Source organism: Scyliorhinus canicula, chromosome 5 (assembly GCF_902713615.1).
Source record: "Scyliorhinus canicula chromosome 5, sScyCan1.1, whole genome shotgun sequence".
NCBI classification, from domain to species: Eukaryota; Metazoa; Chordata; class Chondrichthyes; order Carcharhiniformes; family Scyliorhinidae; genus Scyliorhinus; species Scyliorhinus canicula.
In genome coordinates, this window is record NC_052150.1 from 2,148,394 (window position 1) to 2,175,606 (window position 27,213).

Consider the following 27,213-nt stretch of genomic DNA (forward strand, 5'->3'; position numbering starts at 1 on the left):
GTTTGAGGTTTTCAAATTTGACATTTTTCTGGCTCAGAACTCGCATTCTCATCTCTGAGATAGGAGGTTGTGGGTCTAAACTCCAGACTTTGAACTGAAAATGTGTTTTTGTGGCTTAACAAAATACTGCCCAGTCAACACTGAAGGAGGGTCACATGAGGGAGGAGTGCTTCATTGAAGAGACGCTATGAGCGAGTGCTACACTATTGGAGGTGTCATTATTACCCCTCTCGGATGGACAGAATGATCCCATGGCTTTATTTCAATAAAGAGCAGGAGAGTTACCTCTGGCATCCTGGCCCATATTTATCCCTTTATCAACATCACAAAAACAGATCATCTGGTCACTTTCACATTGTTGTTGTGGCACAGAAACTCCTGGTTCCTACATGACAACAGCTGATACACTTCAAAAGTACTTAATTTGCTGTAAAGTATTTTAGGTCATTCCGAGGCATGAACAGTGCTATATCATTGCAAATCTTTCTTTATCTGAAAGATACCATTCCACCGTGGTGATTGCCACTGATGTGACACTGAAAGGAAGAATGGGACATCTCCCTTTCCTTTGCACAAGACTCTACCTCTGCAATTTCATTTTAAAACTTTGCCCAATTGCCCTGGATCTTGACAGATTTTGTGTTTGGCAAGTAAGTTAGAAACATTCCAAAGCACTGTGAGAAAATAGATTAATCCAAAAGGGTATAGGGGTCCTACCTGTGTTGGGATCCACTGAAAAGTATGGCTGCCCCTGCAGGATACTGTACACCACCCTGGCACTGTTTCCATACGTTGGGTCATCGGCATCTGTAGCCGTTATCTGGAGTACAGAAGTACCTGCACAAAGACACAGGGAAAAGGACCCAATGAAAACTGTTGATAAAATAACTTACTGTCTTTTGGAAAACAAAGGAATGTTGTTAAACACTTGAATACATACATTTTGCTATGCAAGTAACATTATAAGAGGTTTCAATCGTATACCTTGCTCTGATTACAAGGAAAATAATTTATACATTTAAATATTTACTGAGGGATCTGTTGGTCCACTAGCTTTTTCCAATGGGTTTAATTTCCGCCGCCCCCCATGCAAATTAAATATGATTGCATAATTCCAGCAAAACTCTGTGAACAATCAACATGATACAGAATCTGTAAGCATTCTCAAGAGGTCCTTAAGATGACTGGTGAGGGAAGTAATTCTTAAATGTATTCTCGTTCTTGCACAGAAGAGAGAGCTGACACACATAGCTTAGACCATAAGACAATAAGACATAGGAGCAAAATTAGGCTACTCGGCCCATCGAGTCTGCTTCGCCATTCAATCATGGCTGATATGTTTCTCATCCCCATTCTCCTGCCTTCTCCCCATAACCTCTGATTCTTTATTGATCAGGAACCTATGTATCTCCGTTTTAAAGACCCTCAGTGATTTGGCCTCCACAGCCTTCTGTGGCAAAGAGTTCCACAGATTCACCACCCTCTGGCTGAAGAAATTCCTCCTCATCTCTGTTTTAAAGGATTGTCCCTTTAGTCTGAGATGGTGTCCTCTGGTTCTAGTTTTTACAACAAGTGGAAACATCCTCTCCATGTCCACTCTATCCAGATCCCCCCTCATCCTTCTAAACTCCAACGAGTACAGACCCAGAGTCCTCAACCGTTTCTCATTCGACAAGCTCTTCATTTCAGGGATTATTCTTGTGAACCTCCTCTGTATCTTTCCAAGGCCAGCACATCCTTCCTTAGATACGGGACCCAAAACTGCTCACAATACTCCAAATGGGGTCTGACCAGAGCCTTATACAGCCTCAGAAGTACATCGCTGGTCTTCTATTCTAGCCCTCTTGACATGAATGCTAACATTGCATTTGCCTTCCTAATTATATATTACTGGTGGACTGGTACTGCAGCTAAAATAACAAAATGGTTAAAACCATTCATTTCCAGGTTACTTTAGGGTAAAAGTGGCAGGGTAAAATTGAAATGGCGGTGCTGAAAATATTATTCAAATCTGTTAACTTCTTTTTTCAGCCACATTTTGACACAGGATAAACAAAACAGTCTGAAGAGAGAAAATGGAATTATAGCGGTGATATAAACAAGTTGATATCTAAGTGGACCTTATGTACAATACTGTTTGCAACTCTGTACTGTATCAGCAAGGATAGTGTTTGTGAAGAGGCATCGATAAAGATCTTGCACTTTCCTTCCCAATTTATCAAATTGGGTTTAAAAGTATTGATGAAGGTTATGTCTCACCCAGGTCATAACAGGGTAATTGTGTTTAATCTTTTGCATGTCCATCACGAAGGACATTGCACATGATCCACACAATTAAACTGGAGCCATTTGGTTAGTCAGATTTCAATTGTCTTACTTTGGTAAATATTAAATGCACCTTTCCCACCCCAGATCAAAAGGGGATTTCCAGCTGATTAGTGGACAGTTGTCTGAGATCTATGGGCACCCTTGTGGGGAATAATTGTAGAGAAATATTGATGACCTCCTCCATTCATCACCTTTAATGCTAGTAGAGAAAGGTGACGGGACAGGAGAGTGACGGGTGGAGGAGAGTGATGGGTGGAGGAGGAGGATGGGTAGAGGAGGGGGATGGGTAGAGGAGGGGGTGGGTAGAGGAGGGGGATTGGTAGAGGAGGAAGATGGGTAGAGGAGGGGATGGGTAGAGGAGGGGGATGGGTAGAGGAGGGGGATGGGTAGAGGACGGGGTGGGTAGAGGAGGGGGATGGGTAGAGGAGGGGGTTGGGTAGAGAGGGGGATGGGTAGAGGAGGGGGTGGGTAGAGGAGGGGGTTGGGTAGAGGAGGGGGATGGGTAGAGGAGGGGGTTGGGTAGAGGAGGGGGTTGGGTAGAGGAGGGGGTTGGGTAGAGGAGGAGGATGGGTAGAGGAGGGGGATGGGTAGAGGAGGGGGATGGGTAGAGGAGGGGGATGGGTAGAGGAGGGGGAAGGGTAGAGGAGGGGGATGGGTAGAGGAGGGGGATGGGTAGAGGAGGGGGATGGGTAGAGGAGGGGGATGGGTAGAGGAGGGGGTTGGGTAGAGGAGGAGGATGGGAGGAGGAGGGGGATGGGTAGAGGAGGGGGATGGGTAGAGGAGGGGGATGGGTAGAGGAGGGGGTTGGGTAGAGGAGGGGGATGGGTTGAGGAGGGGGATGGGTAGAGGAGGGGGATGGGTAGAGGAGGGGGATGGGTAGAGGAGGGGGATGGGTAGAGGACGGGGTGGGTAGAGGAGGGGGTTGGGTAGAGAGGGGGACGGGTAGAGGAGGGGGTTGGGTAGAGGAGGGGTGGGTAGAGGAGGGGGATGGGTAGAGGAGGGGAATGGGTTGAGGAGGGGGATGGGTAGAGGAGGAGGATGGGTAGAGGAGGGGGATGGGTAGAGGAGGGGGATGGGTAGAGGCGGGGGTTGGGTAGAGGAGGGGGATGGGTAGAGGAGGGGGTTGGGTAGAGGAGGGGGATGGGTAGAGGAGGGGGATGGGTAGAGGAGGGGGATGGGTAGAGGCGGGGGGTTGGGTAGAGGAGGGGGATGGGTAGAGGAGGGGGATGGGTAGAGGAGGGGGATGGGTAGAGGAGGGGTTGGGTAGAGGAGGGGGATGGGTTGAGGAGGGGGATGGGTAGAGGAGGGGTATGGGTAGAGGAGGGGGATGGGTAGAGGAGGGGGATGGGTAGAGGAGGGGGATGGGTAGAGGAGGGGGATGGGTAGAGGAGGGGGTTGGGTAGAGGAGGGGGATGGGTTGAGGAGGGGGATGGGTAGAGGAGGGGGACGGGTGGGGGATGGGGTGGGTAGAGGAGGGGGTTGGGTAGAGAGGGGGACGGGTAGAGGAGGGGGACGGGTGGGGGAGGGGGATGGGTAGAGAAGGGGGATGGGTAGAGGAGGGGGACGGGTGGGGAAGGGGCAGTCGGGGAGGGTGCAGCCTTGCCCAACATCTAAGGTGTTTCAATGGTCTTGCCATGAGGTACTGCAGTCAGTGACATTGCTGCAGAAGATGAGAATACAGTTATAGAATGGTCTAAATCCTCGGATCTATGGAGCACTGCCTCACTCTGATCAAGCAGAAACTCTGAACACTTCCCTGGTTATGTTGAAAAAGGTCTGACAATGTAGAAGGGTTCCCAGAGTGCAGGAATCCTTGCAGAGATATCTGTAAAGTATGTGTATGTAATCCGTAAACACCTTTTCAGACTAATAATGTTCTCACCAGATGTAACACACCAGCGCATTCTATTCATGAGCTTTATAATGAAATAAACAAGGAGGTCTGATTGTGGTGTTGGTGAAAGATGAAGAGGCTGCCGTAATTCCCTGGGCAATCAGATTCGGGAACATCCAGGTTATTGCAACTAAAGGAATGATATTTTCAAAAGGCTGCTAGCTATTTCAGAAAAAATACATATCAACAAATTCTGGACTGATTAGGAGATTTTATTTGTTTAAGGATTACTGTTATCACAGTGATGAGTTTTTAAGCTCCTTCCTCTGCCTAAACACAATTTAATTGAAGCTTTGTTCTCTTGGATATTCAGCAGACTCACACTGCACCTAATCCTGCAGAACTAAAATATCCTTCCCTTTTTCCCCCAGGGTATGACTTTGCACCCTTCGCTCCAACAAGGGGCTCATGGATTTCATTGTTCTGAAGGTGATTTTAATGTCAGACAGACAGCGGGAGGAACACAAACAGATTCTGCAGAAAACAAACAGCAAAGGAGGGAACGGGAGGCAATTGGAATGTGGGGGCAGCGGGAATTGCGGTACAGGCTGGGAATGGTGTGGAAGAGTTTTGTGGGGATCGGAGGAACAGGAATTTCTCCAACAGAACTTGTACTCACTCTTTAAGTGACAATGGTCCTTTAAAAGACCGTGGGTTTGGCTGTTCAGCACCTTCTGAGTCGGATACATAGAACATAGAACACACAGTGCAGAAGGAGGCCACTTGGCCCATCGAGTCTGCACCGACCCACTTAAGCCCTCATTTCCACCCTATCCCCGTAACCCAATAACCCCTCCTATCCTTTTTGGTCTCTAAGGACAATTTTATCATGGCCAATCCACCTAACCTGCACATCTTTGGACTGTGGGAGAAAACCGGAGCACCCGGAGGAAACCGACGCAGACACGGGGAGAATGTGCAGACTCCGCATAGTGACCCAGTGGGGAATCGAACCTGGGACCCTGGCGCTGTGAAGCCACAGTGCTATCTATGAGTGCTACCGTGCTGCACTGCACATCACCCATTGGTTACACTGGCATCTGATTTCTGTGAATGATGATGCTGCAGTTCACATTTTTGCCCTAAATTCTTCAGTTCCGATGTTGGGATTGGTGCCAGCAAAGTTCGGAACATCAACTTGCAGCATTCAATGATAAACATATACATGAAAGCACTTTATCTGACAGCTGATATTATATGTTAAACCTCGTGCTCAAGCTGAAAATGGTGTTGCTGCGTTCCTCAGAATCAGTTTTACCAGGTGCTTCGCTCCTCGGTTTCTGTTGCTATTCATAGTGAATGTCGCAGTGAAGGATGAATCTGACAGCCACTTACTAATGTTCAAAAATTCCATGTGGAAAACCAGTAACCACACGGAATTTATAATTATTAGACATTGTTTAAACTGTAGTTGCTCTTGCATGTAAGCTAATTAAGCACCTTTCTCAACCAAAATCAACTCTACTTTCCAGCAGTAATCAAGTAATGTGTTTTAAAGAGAGCTATTGGCATTCCGATGGAAGGCAATGGCATGAATATTACTTCTGTTCTCACATTGAGTGAGGTGTTTAGTTCAGGCGATGATGATCTCACCCGTTTCCAGAAGAGTTGGTGGCCACCCACATCGCTTCTTTTGGGGAAAGCCGCTGTATTGCGTGAGCATCAGGCATTAACGGGGCTACCAGCAGCTCTTCCCCAGGGTGTCAGACCCCAGAGGTGGAGACCCTGCCTCTGGGAGCAGCCGCCCAATCAGATGCTGGAGGCTCTTGACTGCAGGCACTCCCACTTGGGAAAATGGCTGCTGGCCATGCACCCACCAGTGCCCAGCGAGGTTGTACTGAATGTATTGCTATAACAATTCACCATATGATTATCTGTATTACGCTGTTGCCCATGTGGGCTCCACCGATGGACCATTGTATGGTACTGTTTATAATATAGCATGCTGGGGCCTGTGTGGGCTCCGCCCCTGACTCCACCCTTTGAGGGGAGGTATAAAGAGCAGTAGCCCTGTTGGCGGCTCTCAGTAGCAGACCACTCGCAGGCAGGCACTGTTCTAGTTGGTTAAAGCCACAGTTTACTTCTACTCCTGGTTTTGTGTGAATTGATGGTTGTATCAGAGGGCCAGAAGTGAGATCGGGATAGAGGTGGCAGTGGGAACTCAGCGTGGAGGAGGGGGCTTGCAGGCAAGGGGAGAGTTCTGGACCATCTATTCTCAATGCAGGGTCCGAGACAAAACTGAGGGCCTGACAATGAGAGTAATGCCCCCCCCCCGCCCCCCCTACCCCCCCCTCCCCCCAGCCCCACAACATCACTGGGAAAACACAGGCCAGAGTTTGCTGTCCTTCGTTTCCTCGCATGGTGACTGCCGTGAGAAGTGGAAGAGGCTGAATGGACATTAATTGCCATGAAAGGGTCTAAATTGGCAGTGGAGTGGGAAGGTCGTGCAAGAGTTTTCCTCGGCCAGGATTTAATTTGGGCAGAAACAGGAAGCAGTGGTGTCCCCACTCTGCACTCTGCCACCAGACTAAACGTGACCCCTGCGTCCGTGTACCCCCCCCCCCCCCCCCCCACCTCTCTGTGGAGGAAATTAAATTACTGCCAGGTTAACAGACCAGATATACATTGACAGAATTTTTGGTGTTATTTCAAATTTTCAGAGCATTTGTTATTGAATTTGATTAGCTATTCCCATCACTACCCCAAGTCCTTCCTGTACATTATGTTGATGTACTTTGCAAAAAGAGGCTATTTAGTTCACATTTTAAAACTTAACAATTGTCGACTAAGCTGCAATCAGAAGTGAACACCCCATAAGTGAGATTGGAGACATCAAAGTAGACTACAAAATTGCCACTGGAGGCAGAGATTACTCCCAAATCAAACCTGTAGATCTTCATATCGATTCATCTTTTAAAGTGTCTATATCCTGCCGCTGTGTTAGAAAAAGCTACTGAGTGAATTGTTTCAAAGGAGCAGAGAAGGCTTTGTTCTGTGAGAGTCAGGAAAATAGCTGCTCCTCCGCTATTCCATTCCTCATGGTTTGTCTTGGTTATTGGCTCCACCTGATGTGTAACTCCATCAGCGCAACCATTAAGGTTCTTCAAACCAGCTCCAACATGATTCTCAGCAACAAACTACTTCATTGGCCGTCGAGTAATTTGGAATGGTATGGTAGCACAGTGTTTAACTGTGGCTGTCTGTGCGGAGTCTGCACGTTCTCCCCGTGTGTGCGTGGGTTTCCTCCGGGTGCTCCGGTTTCCTCCCACAGTCCAAAGATATGCAGGTTAGGTGGATTGGTTGTGACCAATGTGTGAGGATAGAGTGGGGGAGAGGCCTGGGTAGAGTGCTTTTTCGGAAGGTCAATGGGCTGATAGGTCTTCTTCAGCTCTGCACTGATTCTATGGATTTTGTGGTCCTATTAAAATGCAAGTGTGTCCTTTTTATCCCCTTTCAGCGCCAGTGAGTGAGACAGTCTTTGATCCAGTGAGTGACAGTCTTGATCCAGTGTATGACATAGCCTTTGATCCAGTGAGTAACACAGGGCGCAATTCTCCGCACTTACGACGGTGCGGAGAATAACGGGCGGCGTAAATTTTTACGGCCACGCTGGTCCGACGCCCTCCCGCTATTCTCCCCCCCCCCACCCACGCCCGCCTCCCGACACGAATCGCTGCTCGCCGGTTTTTTACGGCGAGCATCGATTCTCCCCTGGCCGATGGGCCGATTTCCAAGGCCTTTACGGCCGTTTTTATGAACGTAAATCACACCTGGTCTGACCGTTCGTAAAAACGGCCGTAAAGTCCCGATCTGGGGAACCATGGCACCGATTGGCACGGCAGTACCACGGCCGTGCCAAGGGTGCCATGGGCTCGCGATCGGTGGGTACCGATCGCGTGCAGCGGGTACTTACCCCGCGCACTCTTTCTCCTTCCGCCGCCCCGCTGTATCCATTCGCGGGGCGGCTGAGGGGCATACCGGCCCGCGCATGCGCGGGTTTCACGCATATGCGTAATGACGTCATCCGCGCATACGCGGGTTGGAGTTGTCCAATCCGCGCATGCGCGGCTGACGTCATCTGACGCGTCAGCCGTCGCTAACTCTGGCTAGCGGGCTTAACGAAATTCGTTAAGCCCGCGATGCTGGAGTTCACGGCCGCGAAATGCTAGCCCCGACCGGGGAGCAGAATCGGTTCCCGGTCGGGGGGGCGGAGGCTGGCATCAAACCCGCCCGGTTTTGACGCCAGCCTCACGATTTCTCGCGGGTGCGGAGAATCACGCCCACAGTCTTTGATCCAGTGAGTACCACAGTCTTTGATCCAGTGCATTACAGTCTTCGATCCAGGTGTATGGCACAGTCTTGATCCAGTGAGTGACACAATCTTTGATCCAATGTGTGAGACAGTCTTAATCCAGTGTGTCAGACAGTTTTGATCCAGTGAGTGACACAGTCTTTGATCCAGTGTGTGACATAGTCTTTGATACAGTGTGTGACATGCCTTTTAATCCAGTGTGTGGCAGTCTTTGATCCAGTGAGTGACACAGTCTTGATCCAGTGTGCCGTGAAGTCTTTTACCCAGTGTATGGCAGGATTTTGGATCCAGTGTGTGGCGCAGTCTTTGATCCAGTGTATGGCACAGTCTTGATTCAGTGTGCGGCATGATCTTGGATCCAGTGTGTGGAACGTTCTTGGATCCAGTGTGTGGAACATTCTTGGATCCAGTGTGTGGAACATTCTTGGATCCAGTGTGTGGCACAGTCTTGGATCCAGTGTGGGGCATGATCTTGGATCCAGTGTGGGGCATGATCTTGGATCCACTGTGGCGTATGATCTTGGATCCAGTGTGGGGCATGATCTTGAATCCAGTGTGGGGCATGATCTTGGATCCAGTGTGGGGCATGATCTTGGATCCAGTGTGCAGCACATTCTTGGATCCAGTGTGCGGTACTGTCTTGGATCCAGTGTGCGGCACATTCTTGGATCCAGTGTGCAGCACATTCTTGGATCCAGTGTGCGGCACTGTCTTGGATCCAGTGTGCGGCACATTCTTGGATCCAGTGTGCAGCACATTCTTGGATCCAGTGTGCGGCACTGTCTTGGATCCAGTGTGCGGCACATTCTTGGATCCAGTGTGCAGCACATTCTTGGATCCAGTGTGCGGCACTGTCTTGGATCCAGTGTGCGGCACTGTCTTGGATCCAGTGTGCGGCACTGTCTTGGATCCAGTGTGAGGCACTGTCTTGGATCCAGTGTGCGGCACTGTCTTGGATAGTCTCAATTTCCATTGTTTGACACTCTATTTTATAAACTGGAATTTGCACCGAATCTGAGTCCACTTCACAGACATGAAAACCCATCAGTGAAACCTTCACAAATCAAATATTTTTACAATCACTAAATATATCTGAGGCCAATGTTTGTTTGTAAAACACTGCAGAGGATTAGATGTCGAATGATTATCTGAAGTCAAAAAGATACAGAATAATTTAGGATTATGAGAGCGGTAACCGTTTTTCAAAACACAGAGTAAATTCCCACCAGATTCTCCCTCTGAAAATCAAATCTAGTGAGTGGGAATGATGGGGAAAGTTAACCTCAAAATACAATCTGACCAGTGTGAATAAAATGGCAGTGGATTTGAATGGAGTAGCAGATCGGAAAGTGCTCATTGCTCAACAGACCTTAAAACAAGGAGACGGGAAAAAAATTTCAGAAGAATATTAGTTGCAAATGGGGACGGCCTGGTGGTGCAGTGGTTAGCACTACTGCCTCATGGTGCCGAGGTCCCAGGTTCGATCCCAGCCCTGGGTCACTGCCCCTGTGGAGTTTGCACATTCTCCCCATGTCTGTGTGAGTCTCACCCTCACAACCCAAAGATGTGCAGAGTAGGTGGGTTCACCATGCTAAATTGCCCCTTAATTGGAAAAAAAGAATTGGATACTCTAAATTAATTTAAAAAAAAGATTAGTTGAAAATAAGCAGAAGAAATGAGTCTCAAGCATCCAAGGCACATTGAAAATTCCGCAAGTTGTTTTGTAAATAATGGAACTCCATAGTAGAAAAAGCAAGGGCAGTTTTATGAATTTAGTAACAATTCACAAAATTATAGGAAAATACGTCTGTTGGTTATATGTCCTGATACTGGAGGAAAGTGTTGTCGGGTGTTGGATACCACTTGATAAAGGCTTCAGAGTGTTAATTAAGTTAACTGTATGTATTTATTAACGACAAGAACTGTGTACAGATATACAGAAACAGGTTCAAACTAGGAGTTGTCTCCATGCTTGCTTGTACACATGGCTCTGACCAAGACTAGACTGACTCAGGGGTAAACCTTATAGAACTGAGGTGAGGAGAAATTCCTTCACCCAGAGGGTGGTGAACCTGTGGAATTCGTTACCACAGAAAGTAGTTGAGGCCAAAACGTTGTGGAATTAGATCTAGCTCTTGGGGCTGAGGGATACGGGGATAAGGCAGGATCAGGGTATTGAACTTGATGATCAATTGATGACAAGCAAGGTGACTCAGGAACAATTTGACCGAGACCCATTTTTGTTTCTTTACTTGTCCCTTTATCATTCTATTTTGCTTTGCAGCATCATCTATTTTGTCGTTTAATCTCTCCTGTCTTCCGCCCTGCCATAGACCCTCCCTTTGCTATTTTCCTCCCCTCCATCGGCCTTGCTTAAAACTCCTCAGGTTCTGACACAAGATCAACAAAACTCTGTTTCTCATCTGCTGAACATTTTCAACATTTTCTGTTTTTATAAACTGTTTCATCTGATGGGGGAGTTGCCTTAAAAAATGGAGTAAAACCATTCACGGCGATGTCAGCACACACATCCTCACAAGGCAGAGTGCAAATCTGAACCTCTCACTCCCAATAAACTTTGGACCTTGGGCCAATTGAGATTTTCAAGATTGAGATGGATGGAATTTTATTGGGCAATGATATCAAGCTGATATGGAGAAAAATTAGGTGAATGGGTTGACATACAGATCATGGACCAAAAATGTATAAGGATAACTGCAGTTTAACCTTGGTGATGGGGAATCTTCTTGAAACAATATGGGCCAGAACTTCCTCGGTGTGCCAATCAGCGTTGGAACAATTATTTAGATTAATTTGTTTCCGATTCTTCCAACTCAGGCTGGGCGAGATCCAGACATCGCAGCATTCCCAGATCCCAAAGTCAAAGTCCAGCTCTGTGGAAGTGAAGGAGGATAACTGCTGTAAACCTGGAAACAGTCCCATTGAGATTTAAAGGTCCCTGATAGGCAAGGGAGAGTCTAAGGTAAGTGGATAGGATTTGGAGGGTCGGGGGATTGGAAGTCAGGAAGGGAAGGATTGGAGGTTGGGAGAAACCATAGGGTGGGGGGGGGGGGATTGAAGGTGAGGAGGGGATAGACCCCATTGGGGGGGTGCGGGCTGTGTGAACCTTGGTTGGGGGGGTAGGTATCTAATCCAGGACAATTGCCCAAAGGAAGTTTGAGCTTCTGTGCAAACCCTTATGTGAAGTTCCAAAGGGGTTTCCCCAATGCATCTTTGCCCCCCCCCTCCCCATCACCACCCACAACCAATACAATGCTGGGGAGCTCATGAGACATGGCCCATTAATAATCTGGCCAAAATCAATAATCATGTGGACAAATGTGAGTAAATTAAGGAAAGCCAGCACGGATTTGTTCAGCTTAAACCGTGTTTAACTCATTTGCTTGAGGTTTTTTGATGACATAACAGAAAGGTTGATGAAGGTAATGTTGTTGATGTGGTGTTTGCGGACTTCCAAAAGACATTTAATAATGTACCACATAATAGATTTGTGAGTAAGGTTAGAGCTCCTGCACAAAAGGGACAATAATAAGACGGATATGGAATTGGCGGAGTGAAAGGAAAAAGCACAGTCGTGGTGACCGGTTGTTTTTCAGATGGGAGGCAGGTTCTTGGGAAGTTCTCCGGGGACCAATGTTAGGATACTTGCTCTCCCAGACACAGGTTAATCACAGAAGCAGCACAGACTCAATGGGCTGAATGGCCTCTGACTGCGCTGTAACTAAATTGAATTATGGAACAGGCTAAAGGGGTCTTCACCTGTTCCTTTGATCTGTCTTTTAACAAATCAGTGACCTATTGGAGCTAACGAGAAAAATCTATCTCTTTTTCCTGCGACATATTTGTCTTCAGCCATAAAGATTGAAAGGGTGTGAGGCATGCAGGACTAGATTAATTTCATTCGACTCTCTAGCTCAGGGACCCAGATTTACATGAAAACAATCAAAAATACTTCAACAACAATTATTTGCAATTCTTTGGAAAATAATGTAAACAAATATGATAAAGATGAAGCGAGTACAGCAGGCAATCGGAATTCTCTTGTGACTGATAAGGCTCACTAAGCAGCTGATATGTTTTGTGATTTTATGATGCACGACACGTAGACATTTATGCACACAAAATTCATCATGCTCTGAAATGATTTATGTTTGGTAACAAGGGCGACACCGAAACTGAGAAGCCTGTGAGATGCGATGCAAATAAAAAAATACATTTACATAGCACCTTTCATGACCTGAACCATTGAGGTACTTTTTTGACATGTACGCACTGTTGCAATGCAGGAAACACACTAGCCAATCTATCTTCAACAAGCTCCCACAAACAACAGCGTAATAACAGCCAGATAATCTGTCTGTGATGTTGGCCGAAGGAGAAGTATTAGCCAGGGTACCGAGGAGTTAGCTCCCCATCCAACCCAGAGGGATCGGGTTAACTTCACCCCCAAAAGATGCCACTTTTATCACTGCAGTACTCCCTCAGTATTCCCCAGAGTGTCCACCGAGGTTTTCAAGCTTGAGTCCTGGAGTCTGATTTGAACCCACAACCTTCTGTATCAGAGGCCAGCATGCAGCCAACTGGGCCATGGTGACAATGGTCAGCAATGGCTTCTCCTTTCAACGACAAATGGAAATGTCTGCGCCAACATTGCTTCATTCCAATTCTTTTGTAAACAGCAGATGCTTTGCTCACCATCCATGTTGGGAAATGGTTGTAAAGTTCTGAAACTTCCTGGATTCGGGAATTCAGTAAATTAGAGAACCACAAATGCAACATTTCTCTTCAACAAAGGAAGTGATTGGCCTGTTAACCCAACATTGCGGAAGTGCTGGAATCCATTATTAAAGAAGTCGGGGCAGGACATTGAGGAATCAGAATAGAGTCGAGCAGAGTCAATGTGGTGTTGGAAAAGGCAAATGGTGTTTGACAAATATATTGCAATTCTTTGAGGATGTAACAGATAGGGTGGATAAAGCAGCAGACTAAGGCCAAATGGACTGGGGAAATGGCCCCCAATTCTCAACATAAAGGAGAAAATCTGACCAATTGTGCAGTTGAATTTCCAGGTGTTTGATCAGGTGCCATAGCACACACAATGTAAACCCATGGTGCAGGTTGCATAAATTAGCTTGGAGTGAGAATTGACTAACAGTTAACATGAAGTCAGAATAAACAGGTCATTTTCAGGTTGACAAACTGTAACAAGCGGAATGCCACAGTGACCAGCGTTGTGGTCTCAATGGTGAATACTCTATATTAATGACTTATATACAGAGATAAACTGCCTTATAACCAAATTTGCTGATGATAGAAAGATAGGTAGGAAAGGAAATTGTGTGAAGGATAGTCTGAAAAGGTTTATTTTAGTAACTTGAGGAAGCAGGCGGTAGTGCAACAATTCCAGCCTCGGCAGATTATGTGAAGTCTGCACTTTCTCCCCATGCCTGTGTGGATTTCCTCCGTGCGCTCCGATTTCCTCACACAGTCCAACACTGTGCGGGTTGGGTGGATTAGCCACGCTATAATTGTCTCTTGGTGTCCAGAGAGGTTAGGTTATGTTATAGGGAGAGGGTGGGTGCATGGGCCTAGGTATTGTTCTCTTTCAGAATATTGGTGCAGACTCGCTGTAAAGATTTGTTTTGTACAGTTTTAGCATAGCGTCCTTGGGTATTTTCCCCTGTGCCCTGATTGATAAAGTCCAGGATGCTGCATGTTTATTAACCAATCCCTCAACGTCCCCTGCCACCTTTAATGACTCAGACACCGATACAGCCAATCCAGCTACCCTCCACCCCTTTCGTATTGTAACCTTTCATTTATTTTGTGCCTCGTGTTCTTCCTACCAAAATCACCCCACACTTTTCCACATTAAATTTAGTTTGCCACTTGTCTGCCCATTCCCCCAACCTGCCCTCGTACTTTTGAAGTTTAACACCACCATAGCCCCAGTTCTACAATACCTCCAGGTTATCTATTGTCTGAACTTTCTTATAGCCAGTGTCTCCCTTAAAATAGCAAACATAAATCTGTAAATACCAAATAAATGAAAACAATGAGAGCCACTGAATGGGTGTTATTAGCATTTTCTTGATCAAAGTAACAGCCCACATTCTCCGAGGCTGGATGAAATCTCATTGTGTTGAATAATGTTGCACGAGTCCTTCGACGAAGCATCTTTCTACAATAGCGGGCATATATTAGAACGTTCTTTTGGTCACAGTTAACCCCAACAGTGCTTTTCCCATTAATTCCCCATATAAAATAGCAGTATTTATGCAAATAAAATGTGAATCTTAAGTAATCCAATCAGATTGAAAAGCATGCAGCTGAAATCAGTTATGAATTCAGAAGTAGAAGCTATTTGCAATATTATAATATCCTGACTGTCAAATCAGAAGCATCCAGCTGCTTTCAAATTTCATCTAAACCCCCGCTATGTACTATGTTTATATATCCCACATCCAAATCACAGCTTTTATATTCCAGTTTTACTCCACTTGCTCTATTTGAATTGTGCTGTATTAGTCAAAATGTTTCTATGTTTTTGCAAACAGGGTAACTAATATAATCGGAGCAGGAGTCAGTCATTTTCCCTTCGTGCCTGCTGTACCATTTCATGAAATCTTGGCTAATATAACTCCATTTTCCTGTCAGCCGCCCTTTAACGTTTCAGTCCCTTGTCGATCAGCCTTGAAGATATTCAATGTTCCAGCGTCCACTGCCCTCAGAGGAGAAAATTCCAAATAATAGCCGCCTTCTGGGAGAATAAAATTCCTCTGTTTCTGTGTTGAATGGGAGACCCCTTATTTTGAAATTCTGCCAGCTAGTTTTCAAATCCGCAACAAGGGGAAACATTGGGCCCGATATAACTAGCGCGTTGCACCTGCTGTGGACCTGGGCGTGCTGGGTAAATAGCGGGAAAGGCCCAAATCCCATTTCCCCCTGGGAGTGAACCAGTTTGCAATTTGCCCAGCATGCTTCGGATGCTGAAATCCTGATCTCGCCCAACGGTGGTGACAATACCCTCCCCATTTTCCTCCTTCCCCACCCCCCCCAATCAATCCCCTTCCTATCACCCCCTCCTCATCACACCACCCTTTCCCACCACCCTGTTCCTGTGTCACACCTCCCCAGGGTGATGGGCCTGTGCCGACACTGTCAGTGGGTCACAAGGCAGGGGAGTGATGCTCACTCGCTGTGGGGGAAGCTCCGCTGCTCCCCAGTCTCTGCTGGAGTCTGACTCCTATCTTTCTGCTGGCAGAGCGTCACACTCTGAACCGGGTCTCCACCGGGGGATTTTGACTTTGGACCACTGTCCCCGGGGTGGGGAGTACCAGAGGCAGCAGAGGGTGAAGATGAAGGCAGGCCTGCTGTGAAGATTAAAGTGATGGAGACTTTACAGGAATCAGCTGTTACATGTTTCAACAGAGAAGGTTTTGCATTTCCATTCGTCCGAGCTACACATAGTGACTCCCCCCCTCAGTTCCACTGCGTGATCCTCTCTAGTCTCGATCTTCCATGGTCTACGTCTAGGTGTGCCCCAGGATGCACATCAGAGGTGCAGGCAGCCTGCTGTTTGTCACGCCCTGTGGCCTTTGATGCCCGAGGTGGACGTCCTCTGGAGGGGCTCGAGCCGGAGGGCCGAGATCAACTTACCGGTGTCACAGCCATTGCCGTGACTCTCGGTTCTGCCCTGACCCTGAGATGCACCGCAGGAGGGAAGGATTTGGGAGAACTGGAGACCGCCGTTGTCTCCTTGGTGGTAGACCCCGGGCTGGTCTCCAGTATTTTCTCCTCCCTGACGGTACCCGTTGGGCTCTGGAAGTCTCCATGGGATTCAGAAGCAGCTGGAGTGAGTTCCTCAGGCCTGAGTCATTCGGCTCTGTCAATCCTGGTGTCTCCCCATTGTTTGCAACATGGTGTCCCTCAGCGATTGTCCTCAGTGACTCGGCTACACTCTGGAGTGCCTCACCAATGTCCATCTGCATTTGGGACACATACCTCAGCGACTGGGCCATGACGTCGGGGTAATTCTGCCATGGTCATCACAGACTGAACCACGCCATGGGCACTACAACTCAAGACGCGGACGACTTGCTCCATTTTCTCCACTGTGGTCGCCAGCCTAGTGGTGTCGGCGTCGGTGCCACGCATGGTCGGCAAAATCCCTTGCGACCAAAGCCTTTGGGACTCCTCCAATTGGCAATGCAGTCACTGCGATTCACGTACAAAGACATCAAGATCCCCGTGTATAGGAGCATGCTGCAGACCCTTTCCATTTGAAAAATATTTGTCCAGTCAAAGTGCACATGGTCACATTATCCCACATTTTGCTTCATTAGCCATTGTTTTGCCTACTCCACTGTTCTCACCCATCTATACCTGTCATAACGCCCACAGGAACCAAGCGGAATCCATTGCCGATCTCCCCATGGACTTATGGAGAATGATGGGGCAGAGACCACTCAGCTCCAGCTCGTAAAAGACGACACATAAAAGGCAGCCGTGTTAGCCCCGGTCCCGAGAGCTGGAAGCAGCAGTGCTAATCCGGGTCCCTGGCCACTGTGCCACCATTCTGCATTTACATTGGAAATTGTAATATTGGAAAAGGTTGATTCCCGATGTTATTTCAGGAGAGAAATCTAAACATAAACATTGAATGTTCTTGACAGATTAATAACTGATCCATTCTATTGTCAATCGACTGACCATTCATCTTCGGAAGTTCACTATTTAGAATGATCAATGATCAAAGATGTAATTAGATCCAGACATTTCCTGCATCATGCATACAAATGCATTTTGAAAAACAGTAGCAAAGGGTTTATGGATAAAACATAATCGAGGAGATTGAGGCTCAAGCATCAATAAATAAAGAATAGTTTTGATTGGTGACAAGCAGAAGTTATGAGTTGGCAGAAGAGACAAAACTGCCAATTATTGTCTACGTCTCCTCGGTCTGAAAGATCCAGAAACCACTTTAGATCAAACAATAAAGAAGCAGCATTTTAACTGGAGAAAGAATCCTACAGGAAAGTGGTCCCTCTGGTGAAAGATGTTTCCCTTTCGTGAAGTGGGGGAGAGATAAATGTATCATTTCTTGCCTGTACCTGTTGCTGATTTGTTTTGCTGGAAGGATTGTGAGGTGCTGCTAACTGCTGTAATTTGTGTGTGTTTGACCCCTGAGAGGGAAATAGAGAATTCCGGAGAGATGCTTTTTTCTGCGATGTTTGGGTTTGCAGTGTTACCTTGGCTCAGAATTTCTACAGTGGTTGTGAAATAGATGGTCTGTGAAATAAAGGAAATTAGTGGAGCACATCAGAACTTGGCGGGTCCGTGGCGCTGTGAGGCAGCAGTGCTAACCACTGTGCCACCGTGCCACCCAGTTCTCGTCATCCAGTTAGGAAGGATGTGCAAGTATTAGCAAAGTTGCAGAAAAGATTCACGAGAATGGTTCTACACAAACTCATTGCCAATTCAATGTCAATTCATCACTACCCACCCATCCACTGCCCACGGTACCTCATGTGCTCCATGCCAACTCAATGCCGACTCACCCAGGATCCACCATGAGCAGACCTCCGGAGCCATGTGGAGATGAAAATACGATACTTCACAATAACTAATATAGGTCTCACGTCAACGCCCCTGAGAGAAATCAACATAGGCAGCACGGTAGCATGGTGGTTAGCATAAATGCTTCACAGCTCCAGGGTCCCAGGTTCGGTTCCCGGCTGGGTCACTGTCTGTGCGGAGTCTGCACGTCCTCCCCGTGTGTGGGTGGGTTTCCTCCGGGTGCTCCGGTTTCCTCCCACAGTCCAAAGATGTGCGGGTTAGGTGGATTGGCCATGCTAAATTGACCATAGTGTCCTAAAAAGTAAGGTTAAATGGGGGTTGTTTGGGTTACGGGTATAAGGTGGATACGTGGGTTTGAGTAGGGTGATCATTGCTCGGCACAACATCGAGGGCTGAAGGGCCTGTTCTGTGCTGTACTGTTCTATGTTCTATAGGACGGCACGGCAGCACAGTGGTTAGCACAGTTGTTTCACTGCTCCAGGGTCCCAGGTTCGATTCCCAGCTTGGGTCACTGTCTGTGCGGAGTCTGCACATTTGCCCCGTCTCTTCGTGGGTTTCCTCCGGGTGATCTGGTTTCCTCTCAGAGTCCAAAAATGTGCAGGTTAGCTGGATTGGCCACGCTAAATTGCCCTCAGGTGTCCAAAAAGGTTAGATAGCATTAATGGGTTACAGGGATAGGGTGGAGGTATGGTTTAGATAGGGTGATCTTTCCATGAGCCGGTGAAGACTTGATGGACTGAATGGCCTCCTTCTGCACTGTAAATTCTATGATCCATGAACTTTTAAAGTTGTTTGTGTTACAAAACAAACACATTTCTTTTCAAACTCCATATTAAAGGCATCTAATCCTTTAATATTCGCATCAATTGTCAATCAAACTGAATTCAGAAGCCTCCGCTGGATTAATGGTAGTTTTTGCAACTCAGTTAAACATTTTTTAACGACATGATACACCGCATGACCAAATGCTATTTTTTTCCAACCTGCGTCTGTCAATCACAACAGTAGAGCAGAGAGATTTTTATAAAACTCTCAGTAACAGCTATAGTCTGTTCTTTTAAGATTAAAGAGCTGGGGATTTTTTAAAAAATCAGTTCATAACAGTTGTACGGACATTATCTCCCCTCTCCATGAGCATTTCCAACGACATCATCAATTTGTGATTTCCACATTGCGAATGTAGGTCCATACAACAGCCAAAGCGAGATCTGTTGGAGCTCAGCAGTGAGTTCAAATGGCCTTGTTGAATTGGGGTTTCCTCCTATGTGAACCATGCTCTGTCCTCTTTCATCTGCTGGGTGGCATGCTGGCACAGTGGTTAACACTGCTGCCTAATTGTGCCAGGGACCTGGGGTGGCACGCTGGCACAGAGGTTAGCACTGCTGCCTCACAGGGCCAGGGACCTAGGTTCAATTCCGGCCTTGAGTCACTGTCTGTGTGGAGTTCACACTTGCTCCTCATGTCTGCGTGGGTTTCCTCCGGGTGCTCCGGTTTCCTCCTACAGTCCAAAGATGTGCTGGTTAGGTGAATTGACTGTGATAAATTTCCCCCTAGTGTCGAAGGATGTGCAGATTAGGTGGAGTTATGGGGATAGGGCGGGGGATTGAGTCTAGGTAGGTTACTCTTTCTGAAGTTTGGTGCAGACTCGATGGGCTGAATGGCCTCCTCCTGCACTGTTGGTATTCTCGGTTCTGAAGTTTGGAACAGTTGGAAATAGGGACAAGACTTCAACATCGGGGTGCTGCCTGAAACCTTTCTAAAGGTCCACAGGGGTCTTCCCACCTCTCTGAAAGTCTGGCCCATAATATTGGCTTTTTGTTTTAAAAATGCCTTGTGCAAATAAGCGAATCTTGGCTGGCCTCACATAAAGGTCACGGCTACACTATAGGGTGAAAGTTGGAGATCAGTGGCAGGATTATTACTTCATGCACAAGTCTGAACAAGACCTCCTCAGCGCACAGGACCTTCAACCGCCATTATACACCAGATACATCGATGACATTTTTTCATTTGGACCCACGGCGAAGAATCACTGAAACGACTACACGATGACATCAATAAGTTCCATCAGACTCACCATGGACTACTCTCCAGAATCGGTTGCATTCTTGGACACACTCATCTCCATCAAGGACGGTCACCTCAGCACTTTGCTTTACCGCAAGCCCACGGATAACCTCACGATCCTCCACTTCTCCAGCTTCCACCCGAAACACATTAAAGAAGCCATCCCCGATGGACAAGCCCTTCGTATACACAGGGTCTGCTCAGACGAGGAGCAGCGTAACAGACACCTATAGACGCTGAAAGATGCCCTTGTATGAACGAGATATGGCGCTTGACTCATCGATTGACAGTTCCAATGTGCCACAGCAAAAGACGGCATCCTTTGTCGTCCAGTACTTCCCCGGAGCGGAGAAACTACGACATCTTTTTGGCAGCCTTCAACGCGTCATCGATGAAGATGAACATCTTGCCAAGGTCATCCCCACACCCCCACTACTTGCCTTCAAACAACCGCGCAACCTTTAACAAACCATTGTTTGCAGTAAACTACCCAGCCTTCATAACAGCAACCACGACACCACACAATCCTGCCAGGGCAATCTCTGCAAGATGTGCCAGATCACCGACATGGATACCACCATTACACATGAGAACACCACTCACGAGGTACGTGGTACATACTCGTGCGACCTGGCCAACGTTGTCTACCTCATACGCTGCAGGAAAGGATGTCCCGAAGCGTGGTACATTGGCGAGACCATGCAGATGCTGCGACAACAGATGAACGGACATCGCGTGACAATCGCTTGGCAGGAATTTTCCCTTCCAGTCGGGGAACACTTCAGCATTCAAGGGCATTCAGCCTCTGATCTCCGGGTAAGCGTTCTCCAAGGCAGCCTTCAGAACGCGCCATAATGCAAAATCGCCGAGCAGAAACTTATAGCCAAGTTCCGCACACATGAGTACCGCCTCAACCGAGACCTTGGATTCATGTTGCATTACATTCACCCCCCCCCCCCATCATCTGGCCTGGGCTTGCAAAATCCGACTAACTGTCCTGGCGTGAGACAATTCATACCTCTTTATCCTGGGGTTACTCCTATCTCTGGATCTGTAAAGACTTAATTACCTGCAAATGCTCATTCAAAGCATTGCCTTGCATCTTTGACTTTGTCTATATAAATGTTTCTGGAACATACCTCTTCATTCACCTGAGCAAGGAGCAGTGCTCCGAAAGCTAGTGATTTGAAACAAACCTGTTGGATGTTTAGCTGGTGTTGTAAGACTTCTTACTGTGCTCACCCCAGTCCAACACCGGCATCTCCACATCAGGATTATTACTATTCCAGACACTGCCTTTATTAAAATATTTTTTCTTCAATATACTGAGGAGAAGTCAGAAAAGTTGTGTGTGACTTGAAGATATTAGTTGCAGATTTACAAATATTGGAGCATATGTGAGGTCTGCATATCACAGCCATTCTCCTCTGAGAACATGTTCAGTACAACCTATCTCCGGTTCAGTTGCTGTGTTTAATCTCTCAGCAGATACTCTCTGTTTCATGAAGCCAGCAAATCTCTGGGCTCCATGGACATCCCACATATCTGGTCATCAACTCTGGCCTGGTGTAAGGTTTTGATAAGTCACTAATGTTTAGGGTTTGTTGTTGGTCTGCAACATCGATGAATTTTACTGTTATCCAAATTTTGAATTAAATGGTTTAGTTTGGATTTCTGTTAGTGAGGCAATGGGCAGGCAGGGCAGTGGAGATATTTACAGCTGATGTTAGTGAGAAACAACACTGAATTGTTCTATGACTTTAAGTTGCCTCAGGTTCTGTATGCAGCAGCAACTATTTGAAGGAATGGCTGAAAAATAGTTTGTTCTAAAAGTCACACTTTATCTTTAAGCAATACCCATCCATTGATTGGATTGATTAACTGTTTGTCAGGCGAAACAACTTTCTGTTTTGACATGATAACCGGAAGTGTTTTTGACATCTGTTCTCAATTGTTTTAGTATTTGCGGGAATGGGTTACAGTCTGTTCATATGATTATTTACAATAGGCATATCATTGTCAAGAGGATGTGACTTTTCTATATATATCGGAAATGTATCATTTGTTTGCAATGGAATGTAAACTCGGGGGGGGGGGCGGGGGGAGGAGAACACAATATGAACATTTGTCTTTAGTCTGTATGACTCTAGTTACAGGGGTGACATGCGATGACTTGCAACTCCAACATTGGAAGAGGTGAATTTGGATTATTTCCAAATGAGGGAGGAGGAATAACGAGAAGTGGGGATGAACACTAGAAAATCATAAACTCTGTTGGCATGGCTTCTGGAATATTACTCTTCCGCATCCAGTTCCAACATCACTTCAAAGACAGAGAGGAGAAAGACATTGTCCGTGCTGGCAACACTCCGAGGAACTTGACGGAGGAGGGGCTTCCATGTTGTCTTCATTGCTTTGTGTTAAGTATATGCGTTAAGTATATGTAAAATCTTACTTAATAAATTCTACCTGATTCATAACCGCTAGTTATTTGTAGCTTGTTAGGTCATGCAGAATCGATGACCCTAGTGGGAGAAAATAAGAATTCAGAACATACTAATTTTAACTAGCTGGGTTTAATATTTCAAAACCCTGAAATCGTGCACTACTGCCTTCCAGAACTAACACATTCTTGTCCATGAACTGTCTCCAATAACACAGGGATCATTGCTCTCGTGAAAACTTTGATCATCATTGTTGTCATAGGTGACTTCAACTTCCCTAATATTGACTGGAACCGCATAAGTGCAAATGGTTTGGATTGAGCAGATTTTGGCAGGTGTGTACAGGAAGGATTCCTGACTCAATATGTCGATAGGCTGACTAGGGGGGAGGCCATATTGGACTTGGTGCTCGGCAACGAACCAGGCCAGGTGTCAGGGGCGCGATTCTCCCAGTCAGGGAGAAATCGTAAGGCTGGCGTCAAAACCGGGCGGGTTTGACGCCAGCCTCCCCCTCCTCGACTGGGAACCGATTCTGGTCCCCGGTCGGGGCTAGTATGCCGCTGCCGTGAACTCCGGCATCGCGGGCTTAACGAATTTCGTTAAGCCCGCTTGCCAGAGTTTGCGCCGGCTGACGCGTCACATGACATCAGCCACGCATGCGCGGATTGGAAGACTCCAACCCGCGCATGCGTGGATGACGTCATTGCGCATTTGCGCGAAACCCGCGCATGCGCGGGCCGGGATGCCCCTCAGCCGCCCCGCGAAGTGATACAGCGGGGCAGCGGAAGGACAAAGAGTGCGCGGGAATCGGACCCGCTGCCCGCGATCGGTGCCCACCGATCGCGGGCCCATGGCACCCTTGGCACGGCCGTGGTACTGCCGTGCCAATCGGTGCCATGGTTGCCAAGATCGGGACTTTACGGCCGTTTTTACGAACGGCCAGACCAGGTGTGTTTGCCGTTCGTAAAAACGGCCGTAAAGGGCTTGGAATTCGGCCCATCGGCCAGCTGAGAATCGATGCTGGCCGTAAAAAAACGGCGGCAGCGATTCGTGTCGGGAGTTGGGCGTGGGGGGGGGGGGGAGAATAGCGGGAGGGCGTCGGACTAGCGTGGCCGTAAAAATTTACGACCCCCGCTATTCTCCGCACCGTCGTGAGTGCGGAGAATTGCGCCCCAGATGTCTCGGTGGGAGAGCATTTCGGTGACAGTGACCACAAATCCTTGACCTTCACCACAGTCATGGAGAGGGATAGGAACAGACAGTATGGGAAGGAATTTAATTGGGGGAGGGGAAATTATACTGCCATTAGACGGGAGCAGAGGAACATAAAGTGGGAACAATTGTTCTTGGGGAAATGCACAACAGTAATGTTGGGATTGTTTAAGAAGCACGTGCTGCGAGTGCTGAATAGTTTTGTCCCACTGAGACAAGGAAGGAATGGTAAGGTGAAGGAGCCTTGGATGACAAGAGAAGTGGAGCTTCTAGTCAAGAGGAAGAAGGGAAGCTTACGTGAGGTTGAGGAAGCAAGGATCTGACTAGGCTCTAGAGGGTTACAAGGTAGCCAGGAAGGAACTCAAAAATGGACTCAGGAGAGCTAGAAGGGAGCATGAAAAAGCCCTCGTGGGAAAGATTAGGAAAAACCCCAAGGCGTTCTACACTTATGTGAGAAATTAGAGGATGATCAGAGTGAGATTAGGGCCGATCAGGAATAGTGGAGGGAACTTATGCCTAGAGTCTGAGGAGATAGTGGAGGCCCTAAATGAATATTTTCTTTCAGTATTCACCAGAGAGAGGGACCTTGTTGCCCATGAGAACAGTGTGAACCAGGTTAATAGACTCTAACAGTTTGATATTAAGAAGGAGGACGTGCTTTAAATTTTGAAAAGCATCAGGATAGATAAGTCCCCTGGGCCAGACGGGATATACCCAAGGTTACTACGGGAAGCAAGGGAGGAGATTGCTGCGCTGTTGGCGATGATCTTTGCATCCTCACTCTCCACTGGAGTAGTACCGGATGATTGGAGGGAGGTGAATATTGTTCCCCTGTTCAAGAAAGGGAAAAGGAAAATCCCTGGGAATTACAGACCAGTTAATCTTACGTCTGTGGTGAGTAAAATGGTGCAAAGGATTCTGAGAGATAGGATTTATGATTATTTAGAAAAACATAGTTTGATTAAAGATAGTCAACATGGCTTTGTGAGGGGCAGGTCATGCCTCACAAGCCTCATTGAATTCCTTGAGGATGTGACGAGACACATTGATGAAGGTCGGGCAGGGATGTATATGGATTTCAGTAAAGCATTTGATAACGTTCCATGGTAGGCTCATTAAGAAAGTCAGGGGGCATAGCATACAGTTAAATTTGGCTGTCTGGATACAGAATTGTTGGCCAAAAGAGGACAGTGAGTGGTAGTGGATGGAAAGTATTCCACCTGGAGGTCGGTGACCAGTGGTGTTCCACAGCGATTTGTCCTGGGATCTCTGCTCTTTCTGGTTTTTATAAATGACTTGGAGGAGGAAGTGGAATGGTGGGTTAGTAAGTTTGCCGATGACACAAAGGGTCGTGGAGCTGTAGATAGTGCTGAGGGTTGTTGCAGTTTGCAACAGGCCATTGGCAGGTTGCAGAGCTGGGCTGAGAAGTGACAGATGGAGTTCATCCTTGATAAATGTGAAGTGATTAATTTTGGAATGTCAAATTTGAATGCTGAATACAGGGTTAAAGGCAGGATTCTTGGAAGTGTGGAGGAACAGAGGGATCTTGGGGTCAACATACATAGATCTCTCAAACTTGCCACCCAGGTTGATAGGGTTGTTAAGAAGGCGTATGGTGTGTTGGCTTTCATTAACAGGGGGATTGACTTTAAGACCCGCTAGGTTTTGCTGCAGCTTTATAAAACCCTAGTTAGACCACACTTGGAATATTGTGTCCAGTTCTGGTCACATCATTATAGGAAGGTTGTAGATGCTTTGGAGACGGTACAGAGGAGTTTTACCAGGATGCTGCCTGGGCTGGAGGGCATGTCTTATGAAGAAAGATTGAGGGAGCTAGGGATTTTCTCACCGGAGCAAAGAAGGCAGAGAGGTGACCTGATAGAGGTGTACAGGGTAATGAGAGGAGGGATAGAGTGGAAAGTAAGGGACTTTTCCCCAGGGCAGAAATGGCTGTCACGAGGGGACTTAATTTTAAGGTGATTGGAGGAAGGTATAGGGGAGATGTCAGAGGTAGGTTCTTTACACAGAGAGTGGTGGGTGTGTGGAATGCACTGCCAGCAGAGGTCGTGGAGTCAGAGTCATTAGGGACATTTAAGCGACTCTTAGACAGGCACATGGACAGCAGTAAATTGAAGGTGTGTGGGTTCGGTTGATGTCAGATTAGGATAAGTGGTCGGCATAACATTGTGGGCCAAAGGGCCTGTACTGTGTTGTACTGTTCTATGTTCTATCTCAATCCAGAACAATCTCAGAAATTCTCAGTATCATTAACAAACTAATGCAGACCTGTTTCCTTTCCGAGGGGAATTATTACCATAGCTTTTACAAGTGCATATGCGTAGTGTGTAATTGTTCACTATTTTAACAAAAGTCTTAAGCTATCTATTTTAACATGGAGTTATATCTTCATTAAAGTGACAACACAATGAATTTCACTGAAATCTATTGCAATGTTCACTATCAATATTATAAAGTGCAAATTGAACCCAATCAGCTTGAGATAATGCAATCTGAAACATTTGGTGATATTATACACTCAGTATTGCTAAGCAACCTCCCACTGCCCCAGGACAGACCTGCCTGGGAGCAGAAACACAGACAATTGTATGGGTCTGGCTGTGTACTTGATGGCCTTTGACTACGAGCATAAGGTCTTCCTATTTCAAAGGAAATTAAATTTAGCAAAAACGTTTGAGCCGATTTCAAGTTGAGTCAAGGCCACTCTCCTGTAACGTGCCTTTAAGAGATATCAGTCTATAATCATGAGAAGGGAAATGTGTAATTTGATCCAGTCTTAGTTTCACTTCTGCTTTGAGGTGAGCGCCCGCGCACAGCTCTGATGATTTGAAGTTTTATACCTATGTAGATCTGTTCTCATGTGCCTATTCTTAATAAATGAACCCACAACATTTTAAATAAATCCCGCATGAGTGTTTTTTCCTTGCGTCTTGTACAGTAAATAAAAACAAGGTATTATTTCATTATAATAACAACATGGTGGTTGGTCAAACAGTGTGGCAGCAAGATTAAGGTAGGAGCTGATGAACAGCTTTAATCACCCTCGATGGCATGAGACAAGCTGGTCAAGAGATGGTCAAGTGATGGTGTAGAGCTAATAAACCGACAGATCTGTGAATGGGACCGCATGTCGAAAGGGAAAGACCCTTATGCTAATCCCCCCCCCCCCCCCCCCCCAGCCCAAGTCTCTAATGAATGGATTTCAAGTTATTTGAGTTTACCCTTTGTACTTATATCATTACATCTCCCCCATTCAGGTCTCTGAGTTTATAGTTCCGGTGGTCTGGAGGCCATTTAACTTCCCTATCTCATTTTCATTTGTTTGCTAGGACCATAAC

General features: G+C 46.8%; 1 protein-coding gene across 8 annotated transcripts in view; it reads right to left on the reverse strand.

The window, feature by feature from the left end:
- LOC119965741 (cadherin-18-like) overlaps window positions 1-27,213 on the reverse strand; it is a 787,515-nt gene that overhangs the window by 194,454 nt on the left and 565,848 nt on the right. For all 8 annotated transcript variants that reach the window (XM_038796509.1, XM_038796511.1, XM_038796505.1 and 5 more), the window contains one exon: window positions 718-837. In XM_038796509.1, coding sequence (XP_038652437.1) covers window positions 718-837 — 120 coding nt within the window. The remainder of the gene's footprint in view (window positions 1-717; window positions 838-27,213) is intronic.